This window comes from Vespula pensylvanica, chromosome 7, assembly GCF_014466175.1.
Source record: "Vespula pensylvanica isolate Volc-1 chromosome 7, ASM1446617v1, whole genome shotgun sequence".
In the NCBI taxonomy this organism is placed as follows: Eukaryota; Metazoa; Arthropoda; class Insecta; order Hymenoptera; family Vespidae; genus Vespula; species Vespula pensylvanica.
In genome coordinates, this window is record NC_057691.1 from 6089299 (window position 1) to 6107399 (window position 18101).

The following is an 18101-nucleotide window of genomic DNA, read 5'->3' on the forward strand; positions in this document are numbered from 1 at the left end:
ACAATATATTATCGAGAGCAGAGCCTGAGCAGAGAGACAAGACGATAGTAGCGCGCATAATTCTACCGTTATCGAGGACGATGCTCTCTGCTCTTCGCTGCTACTGCCCTCTCTTTATACAAACCGATTGTTCTGCCGTCATCGACCGTTTATCGCGACGACACAATCGATGAATTTCTTCCTCTTTACCGATCGCAACTCCTTTCTTGGAACATTTGTTTTAGAGAATTTTTTTTCTCTCTTTTAGCTTTTCTTCTTATCGTCCTCTTAATTATTATTGTTATTATTATTATTATTAATTTTTTTTTCGTTTTCTTCTTTTTCTTTTTTTTTGGTTTGATTCCAAAACCGAACGGAGTTATCGCGGTTTTTCCACTTTTTCTTCTTCACAAAATATTACCGAGAGCAGAGCTTGAGCAGAGAGACAAGGCCACAGCAGCGCGCATGATTCTACTGTTATCCAGGGCGATGTCTCTCTGCTCTTCGCTGTTACTGCCCTCTGTCTATGTAACGCAATCGTCCTGCTGTCATCGACCGTTTCTCGCGACGACGCAGTCGATGAACTTCCTCCTCTTTATCGATCGCAACCCCTTTCGTGGAACATTTGTTCTACAGAGTCTTTTTTTCTCTTTTACTTGTTTTCCTTTACGCTCTTTTAATTATTATTGTTATTATTATTTGTAATTTTTTTTCTTTTTTTCTTCTTCTTCTTTCTTTTTCTTTGATTCCGAAACCGAACGGAGTTCTCACGGCTTTTCCACTTTTTCTTCTTCACAAAATATTACCGAGAGCAGAGCCTGAGCAGAGAGACAAGACGATAGTAGCGCGCATGATTCTCTCGTTGCTCTCTGTTCTTTGCTGCTACTGCCCTCTGTCCGTGTAACGCGATAGTTCTGCCGTCATCGACCGTTTCTCGCGACGACGCAATCGATGAACTTCTTCCTCTTTACCGATCGCAACCCTTTTCTTGAAACGTTCGTTCTAGGGAATTTTTTTTCTCGTTTACCTTTTTTCTTTTCTCCTTTTTTTTTTCATGTTCGTTTTTTCTTACACTAGTTTCCCGAGCACATTTCTACCAGTTCGCATAAACTATGATATTATTTCCTTATGAATGTAATACGATATCGTATCATCGCGTTATTGTAAATAATTGCAACAATGTTAATATTATGGGAATATCGACGAACGACGTAACCAACTTCAAATCATTCCTAGTTAGATATGTTTATATACGAGGTTAATTTAAAAAGTTTGGAGGATTCATTCATAGATGGTGATTATGTATAAATGTCATTACGTATTAAAAAACATTTATTTTAGGTATAACCTTAAAGTTTTGAAGTTGTTCCGTCGTTCGTAGTTTGTTTGAAAAACGAAATTTGACTTTTGTCTGTCATCGAAATTAAAAAAATTTATTGGTGATCAACGATCGTTGTTAGATGATGATAGCGATAGTAAACAGTTATTTTGAAAAACTTTAAGAAACAAATTTGCAAGATGGTATAAAAGCACTAAAGTATCGTGCATGATGTGCATGGAGTTGACAAAGATTATTTTGAAAAATAAAAGCAATTGAAAACTCCTAATAATATATTTTCATTCGTAAACTGTGATTTGTCAAATTGCCCATTTGTGCGTGTGCGTGTGTATGTAATGTAGTATACTCATTTCAAATAATCATTATATTGATTTATTAAATTGTATTCCATTGTTGCATTAAGTATAAATACTTTGACTGTTCTTTTAACATCACGTTACTTAAATAAATTAATAAATATTAATCATGATTGACTTCTTTCGCTAACTTTTTTTATTTATCTATGCGTAGAATATAAAACAAAAAAAGAAGATATCGATGTACTTTTTTTAACTTTTTATGTAATGCAAACATTGTTACCAATGACTTTTTACATCTTATAGCAAACCTAGCAAAAATATATTTCCTGCAATTCAAGCGCTTGCAAAATTTAAATTATTTCTAACCGCGATGATTTGAAATTTGTCAAAAAAAAAATTTTATAAACTTTTTAAAAATTTTTTAACGTTATGTTTTCTATGACATTGCTATTTCTTACAAATATTGGCGAATAAAATAACCTTCGTCGTTGAAAATGATTATTATATAATAATTGTACGTATACAAACATTATCTAATTTTAAATAATATGTATGCATACATAAATATAAAAAATCATTGCGTTCGTGAATTGAAAGAAAAAATATCATATTGTCTAACGTTAGTAATTTTTACAGGAATCAAAGATTGGTTATGTATTTACAAAAGATTCCAGATACAAAATCCTAAACATCTTAAAGAATTAAAAATATATTTAATTGAAGTTAAACTTATTAAATTTGATATCGATATTAAACATTATCTATTACCTTGAATTGACATCTCTTCTTACATGAAGAAATACATGTAATATTTAAGGTTATTACATCTATTGTAATACTCGATAAATCATTTTAAAAGATGACGATGCAAGATACGATTAAAATAAATATTTTCATTTATACAGGTTTATAAATCCAATGGATACTCGGGAAGATCAAAATATATCAAAAGATCATGAAAAAAAAACATTAAAATGTGCCGATCAAGCAGAAATACTTCGGTCTTATCAAAGGGATATAGATTTTATATCACAATTGCAAGAAAAGCTTTCCAATTTATTACATGATTTGAAGAATTATAGAACCTTATCTCGATATCTAATTTCTGATATCCCAGCTAGATGGATATATTTTGTTTTTACATCTGGAATGGGCAATCAAACTTTAGGCGAAGAATATACTGGAATTGTACAAGCTAATCTTAAAAATTATAGTGTTCCATCTTTAAATGTATATATTCGTATAAGATATGAATTAGCTTTTATTAAAGAAGATTTATTTAATTAAATATATTTCTTTAGGCAAGGATTATCAGTATGATTCTTGAATATTTTGGAGAAAGAACGTTATTGAAAGGATTGGACGTATTACAAAGATATGTTAATGATCCTTGTAATCAATTAACAGAGCAGTCGGTTAAATTGTTTAATTGGATTTTAACAACATTACAGTCAATAATACCTTTACTTATACTAATTCATAAAGGTTTTTTTTATATCTCTGGTAGATATTACAGTTTAGGTAAAAGATTAACTAAAATAGATTATGCAAAGGTAAATTTTTTGCAAAATATATTATATTACTATAATATTAAATATGGATGAATAACTATTTAATATATTTCGATAACTTATTCATTTCTAAGGTTTATGGTAGTTCATCGATGGATAAAGTTAGCTGGGGTTTAAGGTTGCTTGGGATTATAACTTTAATGCAAACTGTATTAAGAATATGGCAAAATGAATCGCAGCAGAAGAATAACGAAGAACTTATAAAGTTAACAGAAACAGATGTGCATAAAAACTGTCAGTTGTGTACCGAAGCAATATCAACAACTGCAACTCCCTGTGGTCACACATTTTGTTGGCCTTGCATTAGTAATTGGTTGCGTAATAAACCACAATGTCCCTTTTGTAGAGAAAATGTTCCACCCCAAAGAATAGTATATTTAATGAATCTATAATACAATATATAAATTATATAAATTTTTATAAAATATTTTGTTATAAAAGTCGAATTTTTGATTTTTGCTTATAAGTAAATGACATTAAAACATTTTTTGTTTGTTTGTGATAAAGCTGTATTGTGCAGTATACTGAATATTAATAAAACTCGTTAAAATGAGCAGAGAATTAGGTTGATATAATTATTCCAAATTTATCTACAAATCCATTAAACAAAGAAGAATCATTGTATATTCATATACATATATATATATACATATATATATATATGCTGTAAATACATAAAAAAATATTAACTTTTATTTGTATTACGTGTATACACACCGTACTTCATATAACAATACATTGTCCACATAAACAATAATATACAAATATTTTATTTGATTTTTCTTTAATAGTTTGAAAAATTTTCTGAGTTAAAGAAAGAAGTCAATAATGAAAAACTGATGATTCGCGGAAGATGATTAATGACATATTAGTCACAAAGATGTATGTTGAACATCAAAGGATTCCTACTTTCTCTGCAAAATTGCCGATTATTTGACCTAAACCTCCTGGTTCAGAATTATCTTTCATACGGAATCCAGTATGTTTATAAGCACTATAAAATATTGTTCTTAAACACTGCAGTCTATCTTTGCGAGTTCTAAAAAATATAATTCACACATTATATATTAGTTATATTATACATGAATACATACGGGCGTACATACCTATACATTTTCAATGAATAAATGATTACGTAGAAACGTTTCTTTTTTTAAGAACTTACTGTACTGGTGACGACGAGCATGCTTCATCTTCTATTATAGTTGTACTAGATTCTTGTGATGTATGTCCAAAAGTTTCACATAAATTTCTGCAAGCCAAGTTAGAAGAAGTTAATGCATCTGCAATAGGTGCATTGGCTGTTGTCGAACCACGTAAACTTCCAGTTCCAGATATCATTTGCCATGAACCACCAGAAGAAGACGATTCATTTCGTTGTCGAAGACGACCTGGTACAGGTACAGCAACTGGAGATGTTCTGTTAGGGGGAAGAGGGGATCGAGATCCGTGTGCTTCTTTATTTGGAGAATGGTAAAATGCAAATTGTACAACATTTCTGTAAAACAAAGATCATATATATATATATATATAATATATTTATTTATTTAGATGTTCAATAACGATATTAAAAAGAAGTCCAATCAGTTATCTTATTTAGGGAATAATAAAATTTAAAAAATCGAATATACCCATTACTATGATAATCTTCCTGACTGTTGTCTCCAGAGGCACATTGAAACACAGCTGGTGGATTATTATCCTGACTATCCCTGCTATTTTGACTGACAGAACTACACCAACTATTCAGACTTAAGTTGGAACTGACTGAACTGAGAGTTACGATAGATTCATTATCAAACATTACATTATCCAACTGTGAATCACTGTCATTACGTAAAACGGGATGCTTGGAACGATTATGGCGATTGATACTGAAATCTTCGTCATGAATATATTTCAGAAAAAAGAAACAGAAAAAAAAGATTTCTTCTCCTTTACTTAATCTATCTTGCAAATCATGCCCAAAAAGCATCCAATCATACGCTATTGTATAATAAAGAATTTGGTACGCATCCAATGATGTATGTATAGCACCATCGGCCCATAAACTAATTCTCAATAGTGAGATATATAAAGGAGTTCTATCCCAGCCTGTAATAAAAATATACCTTTAATATAGCACATATTACAGGCAAGATTATAAAAAATGGAATATCAAAGACTTATTTATTACCTGAAATACAGTGAATCAGCATTCCACTACTACTATCGCTCAAATACCTCAAAATAAGTTTTAAATAATTTTGAGTTAGTTTTATAAGATCCCAAACTTGATATTGTTCCCAATTTATTCGAAACTGACAAGAAATCGAATCTTCAGGTATACCAATTTGTGCATCCACGTAAGTCTGAGACCAATCAAACACTAAACCCTTGGCGCAATAATCATTCTCCCGAAATTCTTTGAAGAACTCACACCCAGGATATGGCAAGGAAATAAGGGTGAAATCAGCATACCTCTTCTCTTTGTCTACCTTCTCTGAAGAAGTCACGCTGAGTACCGAACAAAAGAGCTCTGTTTAAGGGCCTCTAAAAGAGGATTCACAAGGTAAAACAGACTATACATGCTATGCTAACTATTATGAAACTTTACAGTGTCTGTGGAAAAGGATTATTAATAAAAAAATGTAAATAACTTATTTCCATGGATCAAATATACACTTAATAACAATTTCAACTCTCTCCTATTTCAGAAAATGTCGTCATAATTTTTTATATCGAACAGATTGTATACCATTACTATATCGACACCGAATTATGCATAAATAAATGTGCACTGTACTCCTAAATATTATTTTTTTTTTCTAATTTAATTATAGAAAAGAATGCACATATTTAACAAATTGTAAAGTTTCCAAAATTTGTATCCTTTCATTGTATTAAATTTTATACAATTTTATAAAGAATCGCATGCAGACTAAAAAAATTATATTTTAATTGAAATCTTAGGCTTACTTCATTCCAAATTTGACTTTCTTCTTTTCTACCATTAAATCGATGATGGTTCCTACATTAAGAGTCTTCAAAAGTTTTATGTCTTGATGTCTAACTTTGTCAAATAGTTGCCAATCGCTAAGCCTTGAGTCTCCCCCACATGCTTCATCTACTTGCTGTTGAACAGAAACTACACCTTCGTTACTTGCAAACAAATAGTCTAATCCCGATCTACCATAAATTTCTGGTCCACCAGATAATGTTGCTGATCTGCATACATGTCTACCCTTGTAAAGTATTACAGGCAGTGGAAATCTTGAACGACATCTAGCAAATCTAGCACTTTTTATTAATTCCTTTAGTTTAATAGGATCATACATGCTTTCATATATAGTCTCTGTTGTGCGTGGCAGTGGTGGTGGTGTATCGCATGTAGTGGGATTTCTGGACTTTTCATATTCTAATATAATAAGATGACTTGGATAATGTGCACTTAGATCACCTCCACCGTTATTTATTATCGAATGAGTATAATCTAAATCGCTAAGAAGCAGGCATCGTTGCATAATGGCTTGACTCTGAAAATAAACATTGCTCAAGTTTTTAAAAAATTATAAACAAATATAAAAAAATATGAAATAGGAATATGTATAATTAACGTATAATAATACACATAATAAATAATTACTTCGCTATCCGCATCCTTAGCCTTATAAGTATTCTTAGAGAAGTAGATAACTAATTGCTGTAGATCTTGAGTGGTGATATCAGTCATGGTTAACTGACTTTCAATGTATGTATCTAAAACTTAACAAGTAACCACGTTTTGGAAGAATTTATATTCTCAACAGCTTTAAATTTATGCACACTATGCATTAAGTACTTCCAGTGTTTTGTATAAAGAAATAATTGCACTACTATTGCATTTTTTGTATAGGATGTGTAATAGTACAGATTAAAAATTCTTTTACTCTTCTGATCACAAAATATATGTGCTCTTTGATATTTATGTATTAAACATAGTAGTTCTTGATACCATATTCCTAGTTGCTAAATGGACAATTTTATACTTAAGATATATCAAATGCGCAAGAATATATTACACAAGTACCTAAATATTTATAAACAATATACTTTTATAAATTAATCATTTGGGGATAATACTAATCCGTACGCAATGATATAATAGTACATATTAGTTCCAGTCTTCGCATTTTCTATGCGTATAATGTTGAAGAAGGCTTGACGTTTATTTGCATGTATTCACATTTAATCTTTATCGGCATATAAATTATAATTCCATTAATATTACTAAAGTAAAAAATTGTTCGTTTTCGAAATAATTATCATTATTCTATAGAATTAAATGCATAGACTTTAAACTTTATGTAATAATATTATGTAAATATATTATTAGAGTAGACGAGATATATCTTACTATATTATTATATATAGACCAACTTATTATTATTAATATACTTATTACTTATATTAATAATAAATAAGAGACGAACCTTCTTCTAATTAATTGAACAGATGATCGTTTGGTATACTTTCACATTTTTATATTAGATAATTATAATATCTGTGTAAGGAGTATATAAATAATGTAACAATATTTTTACATAAGGTAAGCGTATAAAAATCTATAGACCGTAATAAATGTTTCTTGATGTGCTCACATATTCAAGTTTTCACTATTCCAAACTTAATGCTCATGAAACTTTAGCGTTCGTATTATTTAAAAATTCTGTGATAGACTATATTATCCATATAACAAAACGGGGCAACATAACCTTTTCTTAACATAGCAAATCCAATGTTCACATCTGCACTTGCATGCATTGCGAACTGTACGTACTAAAATAGTCATTGCCATTTATTGTTAACGAGTAGAGAAGATTATTAGATTTTCGATTAAAGTGCAATTTTTTCTTTTTTCATATCACTTAGAGCACGTTTTAAAAATGTGAACACACTATACATATGCACCCATGTCACATCTTACTTATACGTATGAACTTTAATTACCGACAGATCATTCCATTTGCCATATGTGTTAATTCGACAACTTTATATGTGTTAAAAAAAAAAGAGAGAGAAAAAAAAGTGTATATTTTATTTTTAATTAATTGGACGAAACATTTTATTACAGGGCTAACGTAAGTATTGACTGAAAAAATCCGTTACTATTAATACTAAGATAAAAAGCAACTGAGTAAAAATAAGAAAAATAACTTTATATATTTTCTAATAACAACAACGTACAAAATTCCTTTTCTTTTAATATATCATTCGAACAACAAAATTTATATTTCATAAAACTTAAAGATTTATCGTTCCAATTTTAAAATATCACTTCTCACAAAGCTGATTCGTTCGAGCATCGTTCGCGAGCTCATTTTTAAATTGTAGCTAGGACAAAGATGTTCGATGGTAAAGTACTTGTGCAGTGTTTTTTTTTAGAACGTAAAAAATATATTTTTTAAATAAACATATTACCTCTATAGAGAATATTGTACTTTTTGAGGAATCACGATATGATATTAGTCGCTGAACGAACGGATCTTCTCTTCAAAATTATACATAAATGGAAACACTGTCGGATAAATGAACATTTTTGAAGGTCGTGAATATGTACAAAAACAAGAAAGTCAGTTGAACAATTTGAGATATAATAACAATCAAAGATATCGGTTTAACAAATAAATTAATAGCAACAGGAATTTCTTATATGGTATAGTATTATATATTTCTAATGTGTATGTAACATTATTATTTTTATATGGTATTTCTTTGCATGTATTATACATATATTCTGAAACAATTGAGACATTTCAATTTAAGATGTTTGATAAAATATATCTAAATTGATTGCTTATAATTTGTATGATTTATACTATGTATATATAATATAAATATATATGTATATATATATATATTTATAACGTGCTTATATATATATAAATTGGCATATAAACAAAGTATATATGTATATAAGTATATAAGAGTCAAATAGAACATAATAAAGCAAGGATTATTGGTTATATTAGTTATCATTTGTCAATAAATAGAAACAGGTACACGTTACACGTATGTACGGTAGATGCGTAAAAATGATCCATCAAAAATGTAGACTAGGATTTTATCCGCATTCAAAGATTAAAAGATTCGAAGTACAAGAGAGCAAAGTATCGTGGAATGTAGAATATCCTGAATATGAACCAATTAAATATACTGCACCTAGTATACAAAATAAACCTTGGGCAGATCCAGAAATTGGAAGTGCCTCTTTCGTACCAAAATGGAATGCGATAGATGGTATGAATATTCCTGAGATATAAGACAATTATTATACTCTTTATTTTGAATGATAATAATGTTTTTGTTGAAAAGAAAAGAAAAGAAACTTTTATTGGTTATGATAGATTAATGAAATGTATATACTAAGCAGAAAAAATATATATATATTTTTTTATACATGTGTACATAGTTTATTATATTTTAAACATCATCTATTCCAATCTATTTAATTTTTTATATAGGAAAAATAGATCGTAAAAGTTATATGGGAGAATATGTTATAAATGAAGATGGCTATCCTTTAAATCCTGTTGGTAGAACAGGTATTATTGGAAGAGGTGTTTTAGGTCGTTGGGGACCAAATCATGCGGCGGATCCAATCGTCACACGATGGAAACGAGATAGCAATGACGTATTAGAAATAAATAAAACTACGAATAAACCTATATTACAATTTGTAGCCATTCAGAGAAGAGATTGCAAAGAGTGGGCAATACCTGGAGGTATGGTAGATCCAGGTGAAATAATATCTGTTACATTAAAACGAGAGTTTATGGAAGAAGCTATGAATTTATTAGAAAATGACATTGCCAAGCGCAATGAGATGGAAACAAATATGAATCTATTTTTTACAAATGGAATTGAAATTTACAAGGGTTATGTCGATGATCCCCGAAACACAGATAATGCTTGGATAGAAACTGTTGCTTTAAATTTTCATGACGAAGATAACAATACTTTTGGACAATTACCTTTAACGGCTGGAGATGATGCTTGTAACGTAAGATGGATGGATGCAGATGCAAAGCTAAATTTATATGCTAGTCATTCGGAGTTTATTAAAAAAACTGTTGAGAAACATGATGCACATTGGTAAACCACAATAATAACTTAAAAAATATCAAATATTTTTTACGATAAATATAAGATAAGGAAAAAGATTTAGGTATTATTGTACTATGTAGAATTTTTTAATTTAGATATATAAAAGTTATCACATTTATATATTTAATGATATCTAAGATAAAAAAATGATTTTTTTTTTAGATATAAAAAATATAGTTTACAATTTTTAAGATTTTTAATATGTAAATAATTATATATAAAAAATACTCTTAATTTTATTTAGTCGAATAAAAAATTCCGTTCAGATAAAATTTCTTTAAGTATACATTACTATTTCATTTTTTTGAAAATTAAAGTTTTATATTATTCTCTCTATACAGCCATATCTATTTTTAAATATTTACAAAAATGTTACACTTATTTAATTAAGATTGTTATGTCTTAAAAAAATATTATATAAATTAAAAAATATTTTATGTAATCTATACATAAAATATAAACACCTTTGTGAATTATTACATTAATGATAAAAAAATATGGAAGAGATCTCACAGTAATAGATGAAATATTTAAAACTTAATTTCTTTTTAACATACATGTCTTAATATTACAGGATTATATTACGTTTTACTTAAGTATTTTATATTGTAAACTTTGTATTGTGAGTACTTAACATTGTACTCTACACTCATCTAAACTAATTGGAACAGGAACTATATTCGGTTCTGTTAATCCTAAATAATCTAAAAATATTTCTGTAGGATTTTTAACTATGTCTATGCTTTGACATTCAGATGAATTTTTATTGTATTCAGTATGTGATTGGTTACTATATGTATTAGCATAATTTGCTATTTTTGTAAATAGCTTGTTAGATCTCTCATAATGAAAATTATTGATTTTTAATGAATATTTATCATTTGAAACATTTGTAACGTCATCATTACTTGTCGATTGTTCTGCAATATTTTCTAAGTCAAGTGCTTGTTGTGCTTGAATCTGACCTAATTGTGCAGCTTTTTTAAAGTATAAACGTGCTGTGTCCAAATCTAAAATAAAATCACCTTTTCCTTGAGCATGAAATACTCCTAAATTATACATTGCATCAGCATGACCCTGTTCTGCTGCTTGATCATAGTAGCTTGCAGCCTAAAAAGTTAATATTTGTAAATTCTTTTCTCTTCTATTATAATTATTTATATTTTGTTTTCGAATTAAAAATATAATTGCTATTTCAAACTTAATATACCTTTGTATAATCTATCAATGTTCCAAGTCCTAATTCATAACACAGACCAAGATTAAACATGCTTTCAACCGAAGAAAATTTTATCCCAGTTGAAAAATGCCTCACAGCATCATTGTAACGCTTTTCATCAAGTGCTTTTAAACCAAAATGCAATTCCTGCTCTCCCATAACTAATTTATGAACATTATTGAACTCATCTGCAGCTTCATTGAAGGCCTAAAAATACAGTAATAAATAGATTTCTAATAGGATTTAAAATACATAAGTGTTTTATATAGTTTTAATATACATATCAAGATCTATTGATTGTTATCTCTCTTTTTTTTTTTTTTTTTGTATTTTATACCTCGTTGTAGAAATTTAAATTAAATTTTTCAAGTTTTTTTAAATACGATATATTATTCCATGATATATAAATATTTTCATTCTTTTTTATTTTTTCAATAAATTTATATGTAAATAAATTGTCAAGAACCATGAAGGAGAATATTTATGAAAATAGGAAATAGTAGATAAAAGGGTGGAAAACTCGGTTTTTTAAATTTAATTTCAGGAAAAAAGATTAATAAAATGTTATAAAAATATATAATGACATAAAATTTTTTTTAACATAGGATAACTACACAAATAATGCAGCAAATTTAAAAAAATGATTAATACGAATGCTTTATTACATATATATATTAAATATTTATTTATAGCTACACATAAAATATATATATAAGTGTACACATACTTTTTAAATAACAAATGTAAGATGCGTTAAATACTTTTTTCTGTTTTATAACTATAATTCGATATAGTTTATATAAGAAAAGTATGTACATAATAAAAGTATATATATATATATATATCTTCTTAATCAATAATATATTTCAGTTTGCAATGGTAAGCTTTAGAGCTCATAATGTCTTAACAGCAGCATTCTTACCTCTTCGACTGTGATAGGTCCAAAAGATTTTTCAAATTTTTGTTTGGTTTCAATCTCTTTAGTTTTTTCTTTACCAATATATTTATTAGTGCCATTTATGCAATTAGTAACGGGTAATATATTTTTTGGATGTAGATTTAAAATTTCATTAAGAAGATAAGATATGCGAGCCTGGGATAATAGCGATGTTTCAAAATTTAATAATTCATTTTTATCTTTATTAAAGAATCTTCTATGAAAACACAAAGACTGGCACACTACCCAACCAACTGCCAATACACTAGACTGCAAAAAGCAAACAAAAAATTATATTACTTATCACCCACGCACACACACACACACACACACACACACGCGTGATCGTACATATACGCACGAATACGTGTGTGTTTGGTAAGAACGTAATATATTTGCACGGTTCAAAAATAATTGTTTATAATTAATATAATCTTAGCATTTAATGTACTTTTATAATATTTACTTCATACGGATATTGATCATTGATAGATTACGATAAAATAAACATTGCGTTTCATTCAATATTAACGTATATTCAATTTCACATATATATCGCGTATCATGTTGTCGTTACAAAAGTCAACATTTGAAATAATTATTTTTAACGCAGATTTAATTATTACGATATCAATATTTGAAATATCTAATTATCTATGTTATATTTAAATTATAATTTTATTAATGATTTATATGAATATAATATTTAAGAATTTAAATTAAAAGAAAATTGTCCACTTACCCAGCCAACTGCTTCGGTCCAATTATGTTTGGTATCCCATTTAGTACCTTCATTATTATCTTTGGCACCTTTAGATCTCGTGGATCCACAAAATCCATTCTTATATGCGGAATAACTTGCTCCGACAAATTTATGATTACATGATAATGATTTTTTTTTAATTTCATTTTTCGTATTGTTGTCTTGAATAATTTGCGAATAAATATCGGTACGACATACTCGTCGTTCTAATGTTTCACGAATGCCCCGTGTTACGAATTTCCACATGTTAATTAATAAAAAACAATTTTATCGAATTATATATGAAAATCTATGGGGACTTATTACCTGCGACTTGTTTGACTGATTTTACGAATATGTTGTGTTTATCGAAGATGAAGATGAAATAACTGATAGAAAGAAAAATACATGTTCGCCTCCTACGGCGAAAAAACGTACTACAAATTGTCTAGTTATCAACGATCGATAAAGTCACCGAGAAGTAATACGGAACTTTTATAAATTATATTTCAAGCATTGTGAACGATATATATATATATAAAGTGACCAGTAATCTCAACGAAGTTCTAATTCATACCATACAATTCATGCCTTTTTGTTTCGCTTGGTTACGTTGCTTTCAACAACCTGTCGTTGTGCAGTCATATGCATGTTGGCCGCGCGTCGATGTAACGAAGCTATTTTCGTTTTAAATTTCGAATGACCCTGATGTACTCTGCTAGATATCTTACACGTGTTCATGTATCATATCGGAATTGGAAGTTAAAAGTAACAAGTTTTCGGAAAAACTTTTTATAAATTCAAAGGTGAGCTTTTTTTTTTATTCTTCTAACAAAGAGACTACGATAACCTAAATATTTTTCTTTTAAAGAAGGTAAACTTTTCAATTAGAACGTAACGAGGAGTTGTATAACAATTAGATACTTTTAAAACACCTTAAGTTAATTATACTTTTATAGATGGGTGAAGCACCTAAATATTACGGTAAAAGAAGGAGTATCGTTCGCAGAATTGGATCATTTTTACCTTTAAGGCCACCTCCAAAAATTTATGTAAGCGTCACACCTCTGCATTCTATGACAAGTTCCATGATTAACGAGGAAACTAGTAATGATTATGTTGATTCAAATGGTTATGGACCTGCAAGGTTGGTACGACTATTTTAAGAAATTATTTTAAATTTATAGAGCAAATAATATTCTTCCGACGTTTTTACAGTGGTAGGTTATTAGGTAGCAGACCGGATTTATTAGAACCAATTAGCTTTGGTTCTGAAATTCGATTACTTGCTTTAGAACAAGAATTACAAGAGCTCAGAGAGCAGATATCGGTAATAGTTAAAAGTAGTAAACAATCGCAATGTAAGTATTATATAATATGTATCTCTATTAACTTTAGTATTATTACATATCTACATAAGAGATATATATATATATATTTTCATTTGAGAAAAAAAAAATGAAAAAAAAAAAAAAGAAAAAAAAATAAATAAATAAATTTGCATTATAGATACATCCACTGCATCTTTATCCAGCGAAAAGGATTTTAAACCTCAGCCACCTCCACCACCGCCGCTTCCGCCACCTTCAACTCCGCACATTGCAAGAAGGGCAAGTTTACAAGATCACAAAATTGAAGATCGTAAAAAAGTGCCATTAAATACACAGAAATCAATGGGTGATATATTGAAAGACATTGATAAAGTCAAGTTGAGGCCGATCGCAAGGTAAATAAAAGTATTAGATTGAAATGTATGTGCATAACGATGCAGGAGTACATCGATAATGTCAAATCATATAATTTTATGCGTTTAGATCCCCTGGAGGTCGACCATTACAAATGAAACGTGTAAATAGTCCGTGCAACGACTTGCAAGAAATTTTACGTAAACGATACATCGCAATGCAATCACCCGATAGCAGAAACTCATCTGGTAATTTAACGTTAGATGATTCTTTTTCAACTTAGTTTGTACTAATAATCGTACAGCACGCCATACAATTCGTTGCTTTGATGACAACGATCGTATGCAATCAATATGCATTTATGCAATGCAACAATTTATTTTCGTGCTGTTAAATATTGTGAATCTTTTAAATTTATAATCCAATTACTTATCTCATAACACAGTTCCTTTTAATTTAAAACGAATTTAAACGCGTGGCACATAAGATTTAGGTAATTCTATGAAATATTTTTCCTAGCGTAGTGTACAAAACGAATAGAACTCACTTTAGAAAGAGAGAAAGAGAGAGAGAAAGAGAGACATACTTTAATAGATGATATTAAGGATTCTCTGAATTTGCCAGGGTAGATTTTTTTGTTACAGCAAGTAACGATAATACTTTGCTAACCAAAGAATCGAAGGGTGGAGTGCAATTCTCTCACGGAAATAGATCTCGTTTTTAATTTTGACATATATTGACGAAATTTTATTCCAAATTGTAACGAATATATTAGCGCAAACACATTTTTATTTGTTGTATCTTCAATCTAAGAGATTACATGAGACGATAGAACTTTATATTCTTTAATTTTTAATTCACATATCCGGCTAATGTATATCAAGTAATAACTTAATCATTTATTTTATCGTGCCAGAATTATATAGATTATTATTTCTGTTTCCTAAACATGATTATTGTGATATTAAGATTCTTAATAGGATTTCACCGATTATGAATGAAAACAAATATAATGTGTACGGTTCCAAAGAAGAAGAAGAAGTAAGTGAATTATGAATCTTCGATATGAATTTCAGACATGCGATAAGTTTTATGTTCGTACCATGCGCTTTTATGTTCAATGTATACCATTTTCTTATACGCATATATTCTCGAATAACATAATACTATAATGATAAAATAATATAGACCCGTTCGTAATTGGTTTGTGGAGAGACTGAATACGATCTTTAATGATATTACGAATGTACAGATGCGTTTTATACATAAAGCTTTTATTAATAATAAATACGAAAAAATAAACGTTATTGTTAAAGAAAATTATCTTTCTCTTTTTATTATTATATCTCACAAAAAAATTGTTAAATATTTCTTATTGATTGAAATAGATAGAGGAAAAAAAAACAATAAAAAAAAAAAAAAAAAAAAAAAATGAAACCATACAAATAATCAACAGGAAATATCATCATCTCGCAAACTAATTAATATTTATTACCCCGACGTAATCAGATAAATCAAATATTTTAGTATCGTTTTCAAAATACGTATTAACATATATTATAAATGAATTAGAACAGTTCTTGATCGAAAGGAATGTTAATAGATAATTATATATGTATTTCCGATAGGTAATATTAATGATTATGTCGACGCACGTAGTATCTATATTTCAATATTTATTTGAACTTGGACGAGCGCCAATTTAATCCTAACATTGCGCGATTCCGTTCTGTTTACCTTCTATCGTTATAATAATATTATATTATATAATAAATACTATATTTATTTATAATTAAGCGAAAAGGAAAAAAAAAAAAAAACGTGCATAACCAATAAATAATACACCTATTTATCCTGATAATAATTAAAATGTACATACATCATTGTTGTGTGGAGGATAGGACATTGAAAAGGGTTATTTTTTCATCGACCAGATGGCGCGAACTGTATCTTTTTTCTTTGAAGAAAAAGTAAGAAGCGTTTTTTTTCGGTACTAAATTTCTTATATTAAGGCTGTTCGTCATTCGTGATTTTATAACGGTTTACGCCAAGAATGAGAACAGGCATAATTCTTGATCGATTTTGATGAACGGATCTCATTTTAAAGTTTAATCCATGACCATACTTTTTCAAATTTTTCAAGAAGCTTTATTTTTTCTTCGAAAAAATCGTGTTATAAAATAGCGTTTCTTTGAAAATAGTTTATGCATGAAAATAAAGTTTCTTTTTTTTTTTTAAATTCCTAAACTAAACTTTTGTCTTTAAAATTGTTCAAACCTTGTTCATCAAAATCGATCAAGAATTACGTCCGTTCTCATAGTTTCTTATCGTCCGTTATAAAATCAAGAGTGATGAATGGCCTTAATACTAAGTAAAAAGGATTGGAAAAGAAGAGAAATAGAGAAAAAGAAAAGAGAGAGAGAGAGAGAGAGAGAGTAAAAACGAGAAGTAAAACATAAAAAGTAATTTGTGAAAATACAATAACAAAGTTTATAAATAATGTTAATTAACAATATGATATATGAATAATGGAAAATCAATAATGGAAAATCATTGATCAAAAAGATCGTTAACTATCGTCGTTTTATGAAGAATTATTACATTAATATTCTAAAGTGGTTAGAGTCGATGATGATTTACGGATACAAATAGAGGCCAAGGAGATCTTCGAGGGCGGTTCGATCTTCAAGACGGTTTGTCTTCTCTTCTCGACGTACTGACATTTTAATACTTTACGAAGTGAAGTTCGAGTTCTTCTCGCGTGTGCAATGAAAATAATAAGAAATAAGCAAATGAAAAGAGAATACGAAAAAATGAACGAACGAACGAATTTATAGCTTAAATGTTAATACATCTCTTTATAGAGAAAAAAAGTGAAACGAAAATCTTTCGTGAGAATTAATTTAATTAAGTGTTTTAACATACATACGTCGATCAGTTATTTGAAATTGTGTCCTTGAATTTCTTCGACTTATTCGTATATCAAATCTTTTGGATCGACCTGGATTTTCGGTAAGAATAAAATTTATATTATATTTTTTATATCCATTATATATATATATATATATATTTTTAAATTTATCTTATTAAATTAAATTATTGAATATATAATATATATATATATATATCTATTTATAAAAGAATAATTTTAGATATATGTAACATAGTATTACTTTTATATACTTTCTTCCATGTACGTATATAA

At 28.5% G+C, this 18101-nt stretch overlaps 6 protein-coding genes across 17 annotated transcripts in view; 4 read left to right on the top strand and 2 right to left on the bottom strand.

Moving 5' to 3' along the window:
* The first annotated feature begins 933 nt into the window (after window positions 1-933).
* Window positions 934-3749, top strand: LOC122630364 (peroxisome biogenesis factor 10-like). Of its 7 annotated transcripts, none has more exons than XM_043814797.1 (5): window positions 935-1602; window positions 2254-2434; window positions 2523-2847; window positions 2919-3170; window positions 3263-3749. In XM_043814797.1, exons 3-5 carry the CDS (start codon window positions 2536-2538, stop codon window positions 3578-3580), a joined length of 882 nt encoding a protein of 293 aa, XP_043670732.1. In that variant the 5' UTR covers window positions 935-1602; window positions 2254-2434; window positions 2523-2535; the 3' UTR covers window positions 3581-3749. The 7 variants fall into 7 exon arrangements, with proteins under 7 accessions (XP_043670736.1, XP_043670732.1, XP_043670733.1 ...); XM_043814798.1 differs by having other exon boundaries at window positions 935-1500; XM_043814799.1 differs by having other exon boundaries at window positions 935-1273.
* On the bottom strand, window positions 3318-8755 carry LOC122630359 (myotubularin-related protein 14). 5 transcript variants are annotated; one of them, XM_043814790.1, is made up of 7 exons: window positions 6814-7485; window positions 6147-6703; window positions 5365-5684; window positions 4820-5282; window positions 4354-4686; window positions 4098-4227; window positions 3318-3574 (listed from the first exon to the last, which is right to left on the bottom strand). In XM_043814790.1, the coding sequence occupies exons 1-7, from the start codon at window positions 6898-6900 to the stop codon at window positions 3566-3568; spliced, it is 1899 nt and encodes a 632-aa protein (XP_043670725.1). In that variant the 5' UTR covers window positions 6901-7485; the 3' UTR covers window positions 3318-3565. The 5 variants fall into 5 exon arrangements, with proteins under 5 accessions (XP_043670725.1, XP_043670723.1, XP_043670724.1 ...); XM_043814788.1 differs by lacking the exon at window positions 3318-3574 and adding an exon at window positions 8628-8755 and having other exon boundaries at window positions 3956-4227; window positions 6814-6932; XM_043814789.1 differs by lacking the exon at window positions 3318-3574 and adding an exon at window positions 8157-8286 and having other exon boundaries at window positions 3956-4227; window positions 6814-6932.
* On the top strand, window positions 8721-10438 carry LOC122630363 (ADP-ribose pyrophosphatase, mitochondrial). 2 transcript variants are annotated; one of them, XM_043814796.1, is made up of 4 exons: window positions 8721-8862; window positions 9200-9446; window positions 9671-9931; window positions 10007-10438. In XM_043814796.1, the coding sequence occupies exons 1-4, from the start codon at window positions 8860-8862 to the stop codon at window positions 10303-10305; spliced, it is 810 nt and encodes a 269-aa protein (XP_043670731.1). In that variant the 5' UTR covers window positions 8721-8859; the 3' UTR covers window positions 10306-10438. The 2 variants fall into 2 exon arrangements, with proteins under 2 accessions (XP_043670731.1, XP_043670730.1); XM_043814795.1 differs by having other exon boundaries at window positions 9671-10438.
* Window positions 10439-10835: 397 nt separating this feature from the next.
* Window positions 10836-13724, bottom strand: LOC122630362. Its single transcript, XM_043814794.1, has 4 exons — window positions 13212-13724; window positions 12455-12739; window positions 11524-11739; window positions 10836-11423 (listed from the first exon to the last, which is right to left on the bottom strand). Exons 1-4 carry the CDS (start codon window positions 13476-13478, stop codon window positions 10944-10946), a joined length of 1248 nt encoding a protein of 415 aa, XP_043670729.1. The 5' UTR covers window positions 13479-13724; the 3' UTR covers window positions 10836-10943.
* Window positions 13725-13845: 121 nt separating this feature from the next.
* Window positions 13846-16216, top strand: LOC122630367 (mitochondrial fission regulator 2-like). Its single transcript, XM_043814806.1, has 5 exons — window positions 13846-14017; window positions 14171-14358; window positions 14430-14572; window positions 14721-14937; window positions 15026-16216. The coding sequence occupies exons 2-5, from the start codon at window positions 14171-14173 to the stop codon at window positions 15177-15179; spliced, it is 702 nt and encodes a 233-aa protein (XP_043670741.1). The 5' UTR covers window positions 13846-14017; the 3' UTR covers window positions 15180-16216.
* A 1512-nt stretch (window positions 16217-17728) lies between these two features.
* The window catches only part of LOC122630355, a 41035-nt gene continuing 40662 nt past the window's right edge, over window positions 17729-18101 (top strand). Inside the window, exon 1 of the mRNA XM_043814778.1 lies at window positions 17729-17908. The gene's annotated coding sequence lies outside the window, so the exon portion shown is untranslated. The remainder of the gene's footprint in view (window positions 17909-18101) is intronic.